Raw genomic sequence first — 13,497 nt, 5'->3', positions numbered from 1 at the left:
CTGAGTTATGGCTGTAGTGGGAGTCTTACATCTCAGCTCTCCAGCACATGTCTCTGCCAAGGTTGCCTTGTGTGATGGTTCGGGTCCTGTTCTAAGATGAGAAAACACCACAGGAGTTCTCAATGTGGGCTGCTTGGAGAGGCCTCAGTTACCCTATTTGAGATCCAAAGCTTCCCCGGGGAAAACTTTTACTTAGGTGGCTCCCATGGGGAAAGTGGGTCACATTCACTTCCTGCTCAGAAAACCCTGCCACACAGCTTTACAACCCCCTTCTCTCAGTCTTCCTCAACAACCCGTGGTGTGCTGGAGATGGCTCATACAGAGGCTTGTGAGTTGACTGTTAAATTTCAAAAATGGTGAGAGCCAGCTGGCTTCACATTAGTAGCCATGGTGGGAGCATTCACCACCAAACACTACAAATCAGCCTCCCTCCCACCACTCACAGCTTCATAACCCCGGTCCCCAAGCAATTGTTAAACATTTACTAGTACACCAAGGACCAACGACTCTCACGCTGAAGTATCAGGCTCCATTTTCCTCGTAAGTCTTTGTGTTCTCTGGCCCTTTCCCCAAGATCTTTCTGTTTTTCTCCTGGATGTTCTCATGTAATGGATGCCACCCAGGGCCCCTAACAATGTTGTTCCCCACAAACTGGGGTTCTCCTCTTATGAGTGCTTCAATCCTCTCTGGGAAAATGAAGCTAGGCACCATTTGTATTTCTAAAGAGCCAGCAGTTATTTGTAATGACTCTTAGGATCAGGAGAAAACAAAAATGGTTTAGCAAGATTACCAATAGATGGAAATAAGAAAATATTTGGCAGCTTCTAACATAACCTTCACTCATTCAGATATAAAGCATGTTATTTCCTTAATTTTCTTTAACCTACTCCCACAAATGAATAACCTGTTTTGTCATAATACTTTTGAAGATATGTCTTATATTATACAACATTATATAGGTCTCCTCTGAATCCAAAATCCAAAGCCCTAGTTACAGCAGAGACTTAAACTTAGGAATCTGGTTACACCATCCTATGGCCCTGTGACATATGGGGGTACCAGCAGAACACCTTTCTGCTCTTCCCAGAAAATTTCTAAATTTACATGTAGAGAGATTTTTAGCAAGCTCCTGGGTCACTTGGTTGAAAAGAACACCAACTTCAAGATAAGTGTGCCCATTCTTAAAAATAGAAAGCAGGCTGGTGGTTACCAGGGCAGCTGAGGGTTGGGGGGAAGTTGTTCAATTCTCCAAGATGAAAAAGTTATCGAGATCTGTGGCACAACAATGGACATATTGTTAAGTGTACTATACCATACACTGAACACAATTAAAATGGTTAAGTATTGAAAGGTGTGGGTTTTTTAAACTGCAATTTTAAAAAAAAGATAGATTTACCCAGTAGGCCTCATCATATGTTTAGCATTGAGGCTAGCTCACACCAGGCCCCTAATAAATGCCTGTGAATGGTACCAAAGGCAGTATACTTAGGACAGGGATGAGAGTCAGTGCAATAGGGATGATGGAGGCTGTGATTAAATGACTGACTTGTATTTTAAATCATCCAGTCTCTGGGTGTTCTGTGACCCAAGGACATGACTTGCTAGAACTATTTTCTATTCTTTCCATCCTTTTCAGATCCTGGTTTTGAGTACACTTTACAATTTATGCCTCTTCATTTTATCCAGTCCCTACCTGTCCTCTTTCAAGGCTAAACTCAATTCTTTTCTCCTCCATATGGCCTTTTCTGACCACTTTTCTGATCATCTGCAGAGATCTTTCCCTAACAGAACAGATCCACTGGTAGGCTAACAATAACAAGTTGCTTTAAACCATCTCTTGCACTATTCCATCCTCTGAGAGCAAAAGCCCTTTTGTATCCCTCAAATGCCTAGCACACTCTGAGGCAAAGAGCAGGCACTAAATACCGATAGCGGAACGAAGGTTGAAGAAAGCAAGAGAGGGCCAATAATTTACTTGCTTTCCAGTGGGATATTTCAAAGGCAGAAAATTGGTCATGAATGTGACTGAAAGCTTAAGGAATAAGGTGTTCAAAGAAGGTTTTGCTTTGAACCCTAAATTGCCACTGTGTTTGCTAGATATTCAGGGCTCTAGAGAATCTTCTGTAAAGGTCTGCTATGAAGCCCTCTCTTGCCTATAAGGTAATTAGAGCAGATATAAATCACCACGTCATAGCATTTATAAACCAACCCAAATGGTGAATAGCCTAAAAGGAGCTCAAGATCCTCAATGAGCATTTTCAAAGGTCTGATGGCTTTGGAGCAAAGAAAAGTATGAGGTACTTTTTTTCCCTCCCCACTGAGACGGAGTCTTGCTTTGTCGCCCAGGCTGGAGTGCAGTGGCACGATCTCAACTCACTGCAACCTCCGCCTCTCGGGTTCAAGCAATTCTTCTGCCTCAGCCTCCTGAGTAGCTGAGATTACAAGCACATGCCACCGCGCCCAGCTAATTTTTGTATTTTTAGTAGAGACGGGGTTTCACTATGTTGGCCAGCTGATCTAAAACTCCTGACCTCGTGATCTGCCCGCCTTGGCCACCCAAAGTGCTGGGATTACAGGCATGAGCCACCGTGCCCAGCCTAAGTATGAGGTACTTTTCAAAGTAGCTAACCTAGTGATTCTTAAAATGTTGTAAAAGGGAAGTCAAAGACCAGTTGAGGGTCTTAGGAAAGATGAACCCTCTTTAATAATAATAATTTTAAAAAGGACATATGCATAATTTCACACACAATTTCAGGATGTGTACTAACTCTTTTTTTTTTTTTTTTTTTTTTTTTTTTGAGACGGAGTCTCACGCTGTTGCCCAGGCTGGAGTGCAGTGGCGCGATCTCGGCTCACTGCAAGCTCCACCTCCTGGGTTCACGCCATTCTCCTGCCTCAGCCTCCTGAGTAGCTAGGACTACAGGCGCCCGCCACCGCGCCCGGCTAATTTTTTGTATTTTTAGTAGAGACGGGGTTTCACTGTGGTCTCGATCTCCTGACCTTGTGATCCGCCCGCCTCGGCCTCCCACAGTGCTGGGATTACAGGCTTGAGCCACCGGTACTAACTCTTTAAAGCCTATTTATTCTTGGACCTTAGGTTAAGCACCACCTGTGAATTAATATTATTCTAAGAAACTACATGGCAGACCTCTAGCACATACATGGTTGCATTTCTAATATGATGCAGCTGATAATATCAAAGTCTTTCTCCTAGTTTGAAAAGTAGGAATAGGGCTGGGTGCAGTGGCTCACGCCTATAATGCCAGCACTTTGGGAGGACAAGATGGGAGGATCACTTAAGGCCAAAAGTGTGAGACCAGCCTGGGCAACACATTGAGACTCCTCTTTCCACAAAACTGAAAAAAATTTAGCGGGGCATGGTAGCATGCTCCTGTAGTCCTAGCTACTTAGGAGGCCAAGGCAGGAGGATCGCTTGAACCTAAGAGTTTGAGGTTACAGTAAGCAATGATCGCTCCATGCACTCCAGTCTGGGTGACAGAGCAAGACCTTGTCTCTAAAAAAATAAAATAAAATAAAAGTAAGAATAGAGGAGAGGGAGTATCTAAGAGTGTCAGATAGGACAGGATAGGCAGAAGAACCTCCCTGGAGAGCTCTTCCATTTCAGCATACTTCTGTGAAGGTAGCAGCATTGCCTCACCAAGACAGGATATCCTCAAAGCATCCAAACCCAAGAATTAGCCCGGAGGTAAAAGTTTCTCTTAAACACCTGCAATCTACATTTATTTAGTACAGACAAAATGGTCACGGGGTTTATCTATGCAACACAAGTTGTATGACAACTATCCTCCTAGGGGAATGAAACTCAGAGTGCAGCCTGGTGCTCATATAATATATCCTAGCACTTTGGGAGGCAAAGGTGGGTGGATTGCCTGAGCCCAGCAGTTCGAGACTAGCCTGGACAACATAATGAGACTCCATCTCTACAAAAAATTTAAAAAATTAGCCAGGCATGGTGGCATGCGCCTGTGGTCCTAGTTACTCAGGAGGATAAGATGGAAGGATCACTTGAACCCAGCAGGTCGAGGCTGCAGTGAGTTATGATCATGCCACTGCACTCCAGTCTGGGCAACAGATTGAGATCACACACAAACGCACCCGCCAAGCAAACAAAAAAGAAAATTAGGGTGCAGGCCACTAGCGAGGGACAAGCTGAAGACCAGAATTTCGGAAGGCTTACAAGGCTGACTGATATGCTCAGGGTGCATTATTTGTAGTCCTCTTTAAAAGAGAAGAGAGCTAGAGGAGATGAACACAACTGGAAGCAGAAAGAAAGTAGCCTTAGGAATGGAAAGAATCAAAGTAGACTCAAAGTTCCTAATGTCTGAAACCACTTAAGCTGGTATGCATTCTAAATCTTCCAGTCTGACCCCTTAGTTTCATCTTTTTGGGAATCCTTATTCCTTGATGATCAATTTTCCTGGACATATCAAATGATTCTACCAGGTAAGAATGCATGCTTACTAAAAAGCCACACTGGAGAGAGAAAGGAACTAAATCTCAGTTAAGCAGGGGACAAGGGGCCTGAAGGACAATTTTGAAAGGTGTCCTAGAAACAAGCCGAATCCAGTAGGGAATAAACTATGAGTAATTTCATAGCTCTTAGAAAAGCAAGTTGTATCTTCTCCATAATCTTTATTCATAAAGATAAGTTAAATACAAAAAGAGGTCAAAATGCCCTTACCTAATGCCATATATAAAAATTAACTCAAAATGGATTACATATCTAAACATAAGAGCTAAAACTAAACTCTTAGAAGAAAACATAGGGGAAAAGCTTCATAACATTAGATATGGCAATAACTTCTTGGACTTCTTGGATTTCTTGGATTTGACACCAAAAGCACAGGCAACAACAGCAACAACAAACAGACAAAATGGACTTCACCAAAGTTTTAAAAGTCTTATGTGTAAAGGACACTAACAATAGAGTAAAAAGACAAACCACAGAATGGAAGAGAGTATTTGGAGATCAGATATCTAAAGAGGAATTAACATCCAGAATATATAAAGAATTCCTAACAGTTAACAACAACAAAAAAATTCCCCAATTAAAAAATGTACAAAGGACTTAAAAAGACATTTCTCCAAAGATGATATACAAATGGCTAATATGTACATGAAGAGATGCTCAATATATCATTAGGTAAATGCAAAATGAAACTACAATGAGATACCACGTCATACCCATTAGGCTGGCTATTAAAAAAAAAAAGAGAGAGAAAACAGGTGTCGGCAAGGATGTGGAGAAATTGGATGTAAAATGGTACAGCCAATCTGAGAAACATTCTGGCAGTTCCTCAAAATGTTAAACATAGAATTATCCTGTGATCCAGCAATTCCACTTCTGAGTATATACACAAAAGAATTGAAAGCAGGGACTCCAACACATAGTTGTATGCCAGTGTTCAAAAGCAACATTATTCATAATAGCTGAAAGGTGGAGACAACCCAAATGTCCACCAATGGATGAATAAACAAAATGTATATACATGCAATGGAATATTATTCAGCCTTAAAAAGGAACAAAATTGTGGCACATGGTAGAATATGGATGAATCTTGAATACATGATGCTAAGTGAAATAAGCTAGTCACAAAAGTCCAAACACTGTATGATTCCATTAAAGTACCTAGAATAGTCAAATTCATAGAGACAGAGTAGAACAGTGGTTATCAGGGGCTCAGGGTAGGGGAAATGGGGAGTAACTGTTTAATGGATATAGAGCTTCAGTATGGAATGATGAAAAAGCCCTGGAGAGGACAGCAGAGATAGTTGCACAACAATGTTAATGTATTTAATGCCACTGAACTGTACACTTAAAAAGGGTTAAAATGGGCCGGGCACAGTGGCTCACGCCTATAATCCCAGCACTTTGGGAGCCCGAGGCAGGTGGATCACCTGAGGTCAGGAGTTCGAGACCAGCCTGGCCAACATGGTGAAACTCCATCTTCACTAAAAAATACAAGAAATTAGCTAAGCGTGGTGGTGGGCACCTGTAATCCCAGCTACCATGGAGGCTGACGCAGGAGAATTGCTTGAACCCGAGAGGCAGAGGTTGCAGTGAGCTGAGATCGCGCCATTGCACTCCAGCCTGGGTGACAAGGGCAGGACTCCGTCTCAAAAAAAAAAAGGGGGGGGGTGTTAAAATGGTAAATGTTATGTTATATATATTCTATCACATATTAAAAAAAAAGAGGTAAAAATGAATAAGCTTCACAATTAACCCCAAACAAATACAACACCTGCATATATACCATAAAAATGCATATAGGCCGGGTGCAGTGGCTCACGCCTGTAATGCCAGCACTTTGGGAGGCCAAAGCAGGTGGCTCATTTGAGGTCAGGAGTTTGAGACCAGCCTGGCAAACATGGCAAAACCCTACTTAAACAAAAATCAGCTGGGTGTGGTGGCATGCACCTATAATCCCAGCTACCTGAGAGGCTGAGGCAGGAGAATCACTTGAACCCAGGAGACAGAGGCTGCAGTGAGCCAAGATCGTGCCACTGCACTCCCGTCTGCGTGACAGAGTGAGACTCCATCTCAAAAACAAACAAAAAAGAATGATCCTTCAGTCACACTGAGGGTATTAACTGATTAAAAAGTTTATCATGAATGATGAAGCCAATGACAATTAACAGAAAAATGTCATTTACCTTCTGGATATCTGAAAAGAAACCCCAATGTGAAAGGCTGGGCTCTGTTTAATATGCAATAATGAATTGACAAGTATCACCTTGAAATGCCTCATACAGAGGCTAGAATGTGTCTAGGGGTTGTCAGAATTCAAGAATTCACAAATCTCTTTGCCAGAAGAAAATGGCAGTCTGGGCAGGCAGACATAGCAAAGAGCCCTTTCTTCTCTGCTAACTTACTGAATGCTATAAATTTCATTTAACACCTATCCATGGTCTTTAGGTTTTATTTTAGGAGTACTTTAGAATCTATTGAGGATTAAGTTCTTGACTTTTTTCTCTACTCAGTCTGCTGTCAACAACTGCAGGGCCCTACTGCAATCTATAAAACTAGCTCTTTGAGAGGCCATGAATACTGTTAACATTAAGTGACATTCACATTAATGCTCATAAGCGAAGGGAGAGAAGTGCTCCAACACATGCTGGAGATTAACGAGGCAGTCAAATACATCTAATCTGATAGTGCTGAGAATAAACCAAGTGTACTGTAATGCTGTCATTTAGCACCCTTCAAAGTCAGTTAGGGAAGAGAAGCAACAACTATTTTGAGGGTGGCTCTCAAGAAGGTCCCAGAATAGTATCACCCTCCTCCAAACCACCAAGTGAAAAGGACTGTTAAAAGAGGTAATGAGTACACAAAGACTCAATGAGAGCAATGAATAAGATTATTCACCACTGATCCCCACTTACCTTAGCACCACAACTTATAGAAGGTATATAATAATACTGATAATTGGCCGGGCATGGTGGCTCACGCCTGTAATCCCAGCACTTTGGGAGGCCGAGGTGGGTGGATCACAAGGTCAGGAGATCAAGACCATCCTGGCTAACACAGTGAAATCCTGTCTCTACTAAAAATACAAAAATTGCCGGGCGCGGTGGCTCAAGCCTGTAATCCCAGCACTTTGGGAGGCTGAGACGGGCGGATCACGAGGTCAGGAGATCGAGACCATCCTGGCTAACACAGTGAAACCCCGTCTCTACTAAAAATACAAAAAACTAGCCAGGCGAGGTGGCGGGTGCCTGTAGTCCCAGCTACTCGGGAGGCTGAGGCAGGAGAATGGCATAAACCCGGGAGGCAGAGCTTGCAGTGAGCTGAGATCCGGCCACTGCACTCCAGCCCCAGCGGCAGAGCGAGACTCTGTCTCAAAAAATAATAATAATAATAATAAAAAAATACAAAAATTAGCCAGGCGTGGTGGTGGGCGCCTGTAGTCTCAGCTACTTGGAAGGCTGAGGCAGGAGAATGGCGTGAACCCGGGAGGTGGAGCTTGCAGTGAGCCGAGATCGCGCCACTGCACTCCAGTCTGGGCGACAGAGCGAGACTCCGTCTCAACAACAATAACAACAACAAAAGATAATTATTATCATTACTATTATTTTGAGACAGGGTCTCACTGTCACCCAGGCTGGAGTGCAGTGGTATGATCACAGCTTACCACAGCCTCAACCTCCCTGGGTTCACCTCAGCTCCCACCTCAGCCTCCCAAGTCGCTAGGACTACAGGTGCGCACCACCACATCTGGCTAATTTCTCTCTCTCTCTCTCTTTTTTTTTTTGTTTTTGTAGAGACAGCTTCACCAAGTGGTACAGGGTGGTCTTGAATTCCTGGGCTCAAGCAATCTGCCCACCTCAGCCTCCCAAAGTGCTGGGATTACAGGTGTGAGCCATTGTACCCAGCTGGTATACAATTATATATTGACCAAGTAAATCAATTTTGCTATCCCTTCCCCATTCTCCTATGAAATCCCTCTCCACTGAAATCGCTTCATCTCTGGCCTGTGCACTCATTTTGAGAGGCACTTTCATCATTTCATTTAACTTTGAAAGAAGTTGGAGGAGGCCGAGGACACGTGCTTGCTAATCATCCTTTCACAGACTGCCTTGTGTGCCAGAAAGGATTTTTATTATTGGTCTGTGGCAGCTACTGCTGGAGAAAGATTTCAGCTTGACCTTCCCAAGCTGCTGGGGGATGAATACTGCACGTGGCTGACAGAGCAAAAGTCTCTTCCTCTTTTTTTTTTTTTTTTAAAAAAAAAAAAGCTTTTAGACTAACCAGAGTTCACTGTGGTAGGGAAGTCACCCCTTCTCTTATTGCATAAAACTCAAGATGTTGAATTATTTTGCATAAAAATGATATAGTAAAATTAATGTGAACCAGTCCAACAAGAAAATGGTAGCATCACAAAGCACCTCACAGACAGCACAGCATCAAAGAACAGGACTCTGGATAGCTCCACAGGCAGAGACGAAAAAAGGAAATAAAGGCCATTTATAAAAGCAGTTTTAAATGTGAGGATGGATTCTCACAGCTGGCCTCACAAAAGAGAACAAATATGTCAAAGGGAACAACTGACAGACTAATAGAGTCCTATCCATCTGGCTGAGAAAAGAGCCATCGGTGGGAATACTGAGAAGCTTGACTGTTAGGAAAAAGGCTTGCTTGGCGCTTCGCTGGGAGAACTGAATAGCTTTGACGAACATTGAAACACATGGTCAAATCATAGCTGGCTGACTGGCTGTGCCAGCAAGAAGCTCAAACAAGGGTTACAAAGATGCACTGGCAAAAAGGGAGAACAGGGCACATGTGGTCTTCCTACTGGCTTGGAGTCTATACCCTGGCCCCTCTAATTTGGGAGTAGGGTTAAAAGGAAAGGGAACCATATGAATAGGATGTCTTATTTTGTGCTTTTAAAAAAAGGACTCGAGAGTCTCATTTTGACACATCAAGTTCAATCCGCCACGCTAATGCCTCATCTGTACTTTTATATAATGCAGAGCTGAGTGCAGACGCTCTGGGAGAAGGGGAAATCAGGCCAGATTTAAGGAAAACAAAGACACAAGGCTATCTGCATCTCCAACTTAGTCCATACTACAGAAAAACCTCCTCAGAAATAATTGCTCAAGGCAAAGAGAACTCAATTACTAAGGAAAAGCTGTCCCAATGAGGGCTCATGTTTTAATGAGCCAAATAGCTTCAAATTAAGCTGAACTCAGGGTTTTTCCAATCAGCAGTTTCACCCATTTCTAAGTTCTCATTTCTTATTTTCAAAAATCAAAATGGCTCTGCCTAAATTTTTAAAAAAAGAAATGCCTTATCACACTCACTCTAAAACAATAATTCACTAGATTTTCACCTACATATCTTCTATATAATTAACAAACCCTTCAGATGGCACAAAGGCAGATAGTATCACTCTATTAAAAGTACTATCAACCAATCCCACACTAATTCCTCTCAGTAGCCTGGCCCTGGACACCCCCACAAAAACTCAGTCACAGAAATCCCCTGCCATCAGAGAGAAGGCAACTGCTTGATCCTAGCCACCAACTAGGTCATCTGGGGAAAGTAGTGGCTTACCTGCTCCTCTGACAGTTGGGATATGTGATTCACAGCAGCGTAGGACTCAATTTTGGGGTTAAAGTGGTTGATGATGGCTCTGAAACAAAGAATTCATATTAATATGGTGCCAGATGGAAGAGGGGGATACATCTGTTAAAAAATAACGATCAAGTACCCTCTGGTTTAGAGTACTAGAGCATGGGACGGATTATGACTGGGTAACTGTCCTCTTATTGAACATGAGGAGGTCACAGATGGGGGTGAATTGATAACTCTGAAATGGGAAGGACTTACTATTAGACAGAAAATAGAATCAAGCATCTCTGCTCTGCAAATGAACGGAAAAAACCCAAAGCCGAACAAAAATACTGAGTCCTTCAGATGAGAAAGGGAACCCAGAGGGCTGTCCACTAGAGGGCCCTGGTGCTTCAATCAGAAAGAAAAACTGTCTTCTTTGACTCAGGAGAATAGGGCACTCGGCAAAGCTGGGCCAACAACACAAAGGCTAAATAGAAGCAATCTTCATATTTGTTAGTAAGTAGTTTCAAACCAAAATTTTATATCTGGCCATTCAACCCAAAAGCTGAGTGTCATTTTAAAACACTCCCTTCTCCATCACTTGGTCACATCCAAAATCACCTAGTCTTATCAAATCTACCTCTTAAAAAATCTCTGAAATCTGAAATAAATTTCCCTGAAACCAATGCCTTGGTATAGGTCTTTGTCATTTCTTGCCTGGTGTAGCAAAAAGAACACAGGTTTTAGATCATGGTTTTACATGAGTCCATACGAATATAAATGATTCATAGAGAAGAGACAAATCTTGTTTTTTCTCATATATATATAAAATTTTAGACAGCGAGTCACTCTGTCACCAAGTCTGGAATGCAGTGGCATGATCATGGCTCACAGAATCCTTAACTTCCCAGGCTCAAGCGATCCTCCCACCTAAGCCTCCCTAGTGGGACTACAGGCACGTGCCACCATGTCCGGCTAATTATTTTTGTATTTTGTTGGTAGAGACCGGGTTTTGCCCGGAGACCGGGTTCTCCCTATAGGAAATGAAGTTTATTTCTCATCCTAAGGGTGCGCTAGATTTAGTGACTGATTGCCAAAGACTAGAGTAGCAAATGGGAAACACAGTAACTTTATAGCAAAGAAGCCTGGCAAACACTACCTTAACAAAATGATGAAGCTGTATATTGCCAGTGATATCATGTAGATATCATGTAACCCTTGGTGTGACCTGATGAGAAGGGCACTTAATATCTCAGTCTAATCACAAGAAAAATATCAGATAGGGGACATTCTACAGGATAACTGAATGGTACCTTTTTTTTTTTTTTTTTTGACAGGGTCTCACTTTGTCATCCAGGCTGGAGTGCAGTGGCACAAACATAGCTCACTACAGTCTCCACTTCCTTGGCTCAAGCAATCCTCCCACTTCAGCTTCCCAAGTAGCTGGGACTACAGGCATGCGCCGCCATGTCTGACTAATTTTTGTATTTTTCATAGAGATGAGGTTTCACTAGATTGCCCGGGCTGGTCTCAAACTCCTGAGCTCAGGCGGTCCTCCCTCCTCGGCCTCCGAAAATGCTGGGATGACAGGCATGAGCCATTGCTCCTGGCCCTGACTGGTAGTTTCTTTCTTTCTTTCTTTTCTTTTCTTTTTTTTTTTTGAGATGGAGTTTTGCTGTTGTTGCCCAGGCTGGAGGGCAATGGCACGATCTCGGCTCACTACAACCTCCACCTCCTGGGTTCAAGCAATTCTTCTGCCTCAGCTTCCCAAGAAGTTGGGATTATAGGCCCCCACCACCATGCCCAGCTAATTTTGTATTTTTAATAGAGATGGGGTTTCACCACATTGGCCAGGCTGTTCTCAAACTCCTGACCCTTCAGGTGATCCACTTGCCTTGGCTTTCCAAAGTATTGGAATTACAGGTATGAGCTACCGTGCTCAGCTGGTACTTTCTTAAGACTCTAAAAGTCATGAAAAACAAGAGTTGAGAAATTGTCACAGATCACTGGGGAGATATGACAATTAAATGCATATCCTGGAACGGCCCCTAGAACAGCAAGAGGACATTAATGGAAAAACTAGTAAAATCTAATTAAAACATGGAGTTTAGTTAATAATAATGCCAGTTACTTAGTGTTGATAGATGTACCTTGGTGACATAAAATGAGGGAAATTAGGCTGAGGGTATCCAGGAACTCTGTGGATTATCTTTTTACTTTTTCTGTAAATCTAAAATTATTCCAAAACAGAAAGTTTATTAAAATGGGTGGTGTGGGCTAGGCGTGGTGGCTCACGCATGTAATTCCAGCACTTTGAGAGGCCAAGGTGAGCGGATCACTTGAGCTCAGGAGTTCAAGATCAGCCTAGGTAACATGGTGAAACCCTGTCTCTACAAAAAATACAAAAAAATTTAGCCAGGTGTGGTGGCACACACTTGTGGTCCCAGCTACTTGGGAGGCTGAGGTGGGAGGATCACTTAAGCCCGGGAGGCAGAGGTTTCAGTGAGCCAAGATTGTGCCACTGCACTCCAGCCTGGGTGACATAGTGAAACCCCGTCTTCTCACAAAAAACTCCACCCAAAATCAACAACAACAACAAAATGGGTGCATGGGCTGGGTGCAGTGGCTCACAACTGTAATCCCAGCACTTAGGGAGGCTAAGGTGGGAGGATTACTTGAATCCAGGAGTTCGAGACCAGCCTGGGCAACATGGTGAGACCCTGTCTCTACAAAATAAAAAAAATAATAAGCCAGGGCCAGGTGTGATGGCATGTGCCTGTAGTTTCAGCTACTTGGAAGGCTGAAGTGGGAGGATCACTTGAGCCCAGGGGGATGAAGCTGTAGTGAGCTGTGTTTGTGTTACCACACTCCAGACTGGGCAACATAACAAGACCTTGTCTCAAAGATAAAAAATAAAATGTGTACACATGTGTATATGTGTGTTTGTGTGTATGTGTGTGTGTGTATGTATGAGCTAGCATAACAAATCACTATTTTCTTTTACAGCTTCTTGATAGTAAAGAACTATAGAACCATTTAATCTAATTCTAGTAATAAAAGTATAAACCAAAACCTTAAAAAAATAATACCAATCTCTGCACTTATCACAATACCTGGGAATAGTCTATTGCAGCCATATAAGAAATGTTTGTTGAAAGAGGGCTAAATCTTAGAGGGTACATTTATAACATTTATATCACATAATATATAACATTTATAGTACAAATAATAAAAACTTGGAAAAGCAATGCCAAACATCTAACCCAATGCCTGGTACACAGCTTGTGCTCAATAAATCCTCAATAAATGAATAAACCAAATATGACAGACATGAGTCAGGAGCAAGAGGAGAGTTCTAACAACTTATTTTTCTAGAAACTACCAAGAGAGCTGAAGATAATATCTGGAAGTTAAGGCTGAGG

The 13,497-nt window shown here is 42.5% G+C and overlaps 1 protein-coding gene across 3 annotated transcripts in view; it reads right to left on the bottom strand.

Moving 5' to 3' along the window:
- Positions 1–13,497, bottom strand: part of ARMH3 (armadillo like helical domain containing 3) — a 223,436-nt gene that overhangs the window by 38,493 nt on the left and 171,446 nt on the right. For all 3 annotated transcript variants that reach the window (XM_071069234.1, XM_071069233.1, XM_071069232.1), the window contains one exon: positions 10,076–10,154. In XM_071069234.1, coding sequence (XP_070925335.1) covers positions 10,076–10,154 — 79 coding nt within the window. The remainder of the gene's footprint in view (positions 1–10,075; positions 10,155–13,497) is intronic.

This window comes from Macaca nemestrina, chromosome 9 (assembly GCF_043159975.1).
Source record: "Macaca nemestrina isolate mMacNem1 chromosome 9, mMacNem.hap1, whole genome shotgun sequence".
NCBI lineage: Eukaryota > Metazoa > Chordata > Mammalia > Primates > Cercopithecidae > Macaca > Macaca nemestrina.
This window is presented reverse-complemented; position numbering and strand designations above follow the sequence as displayed.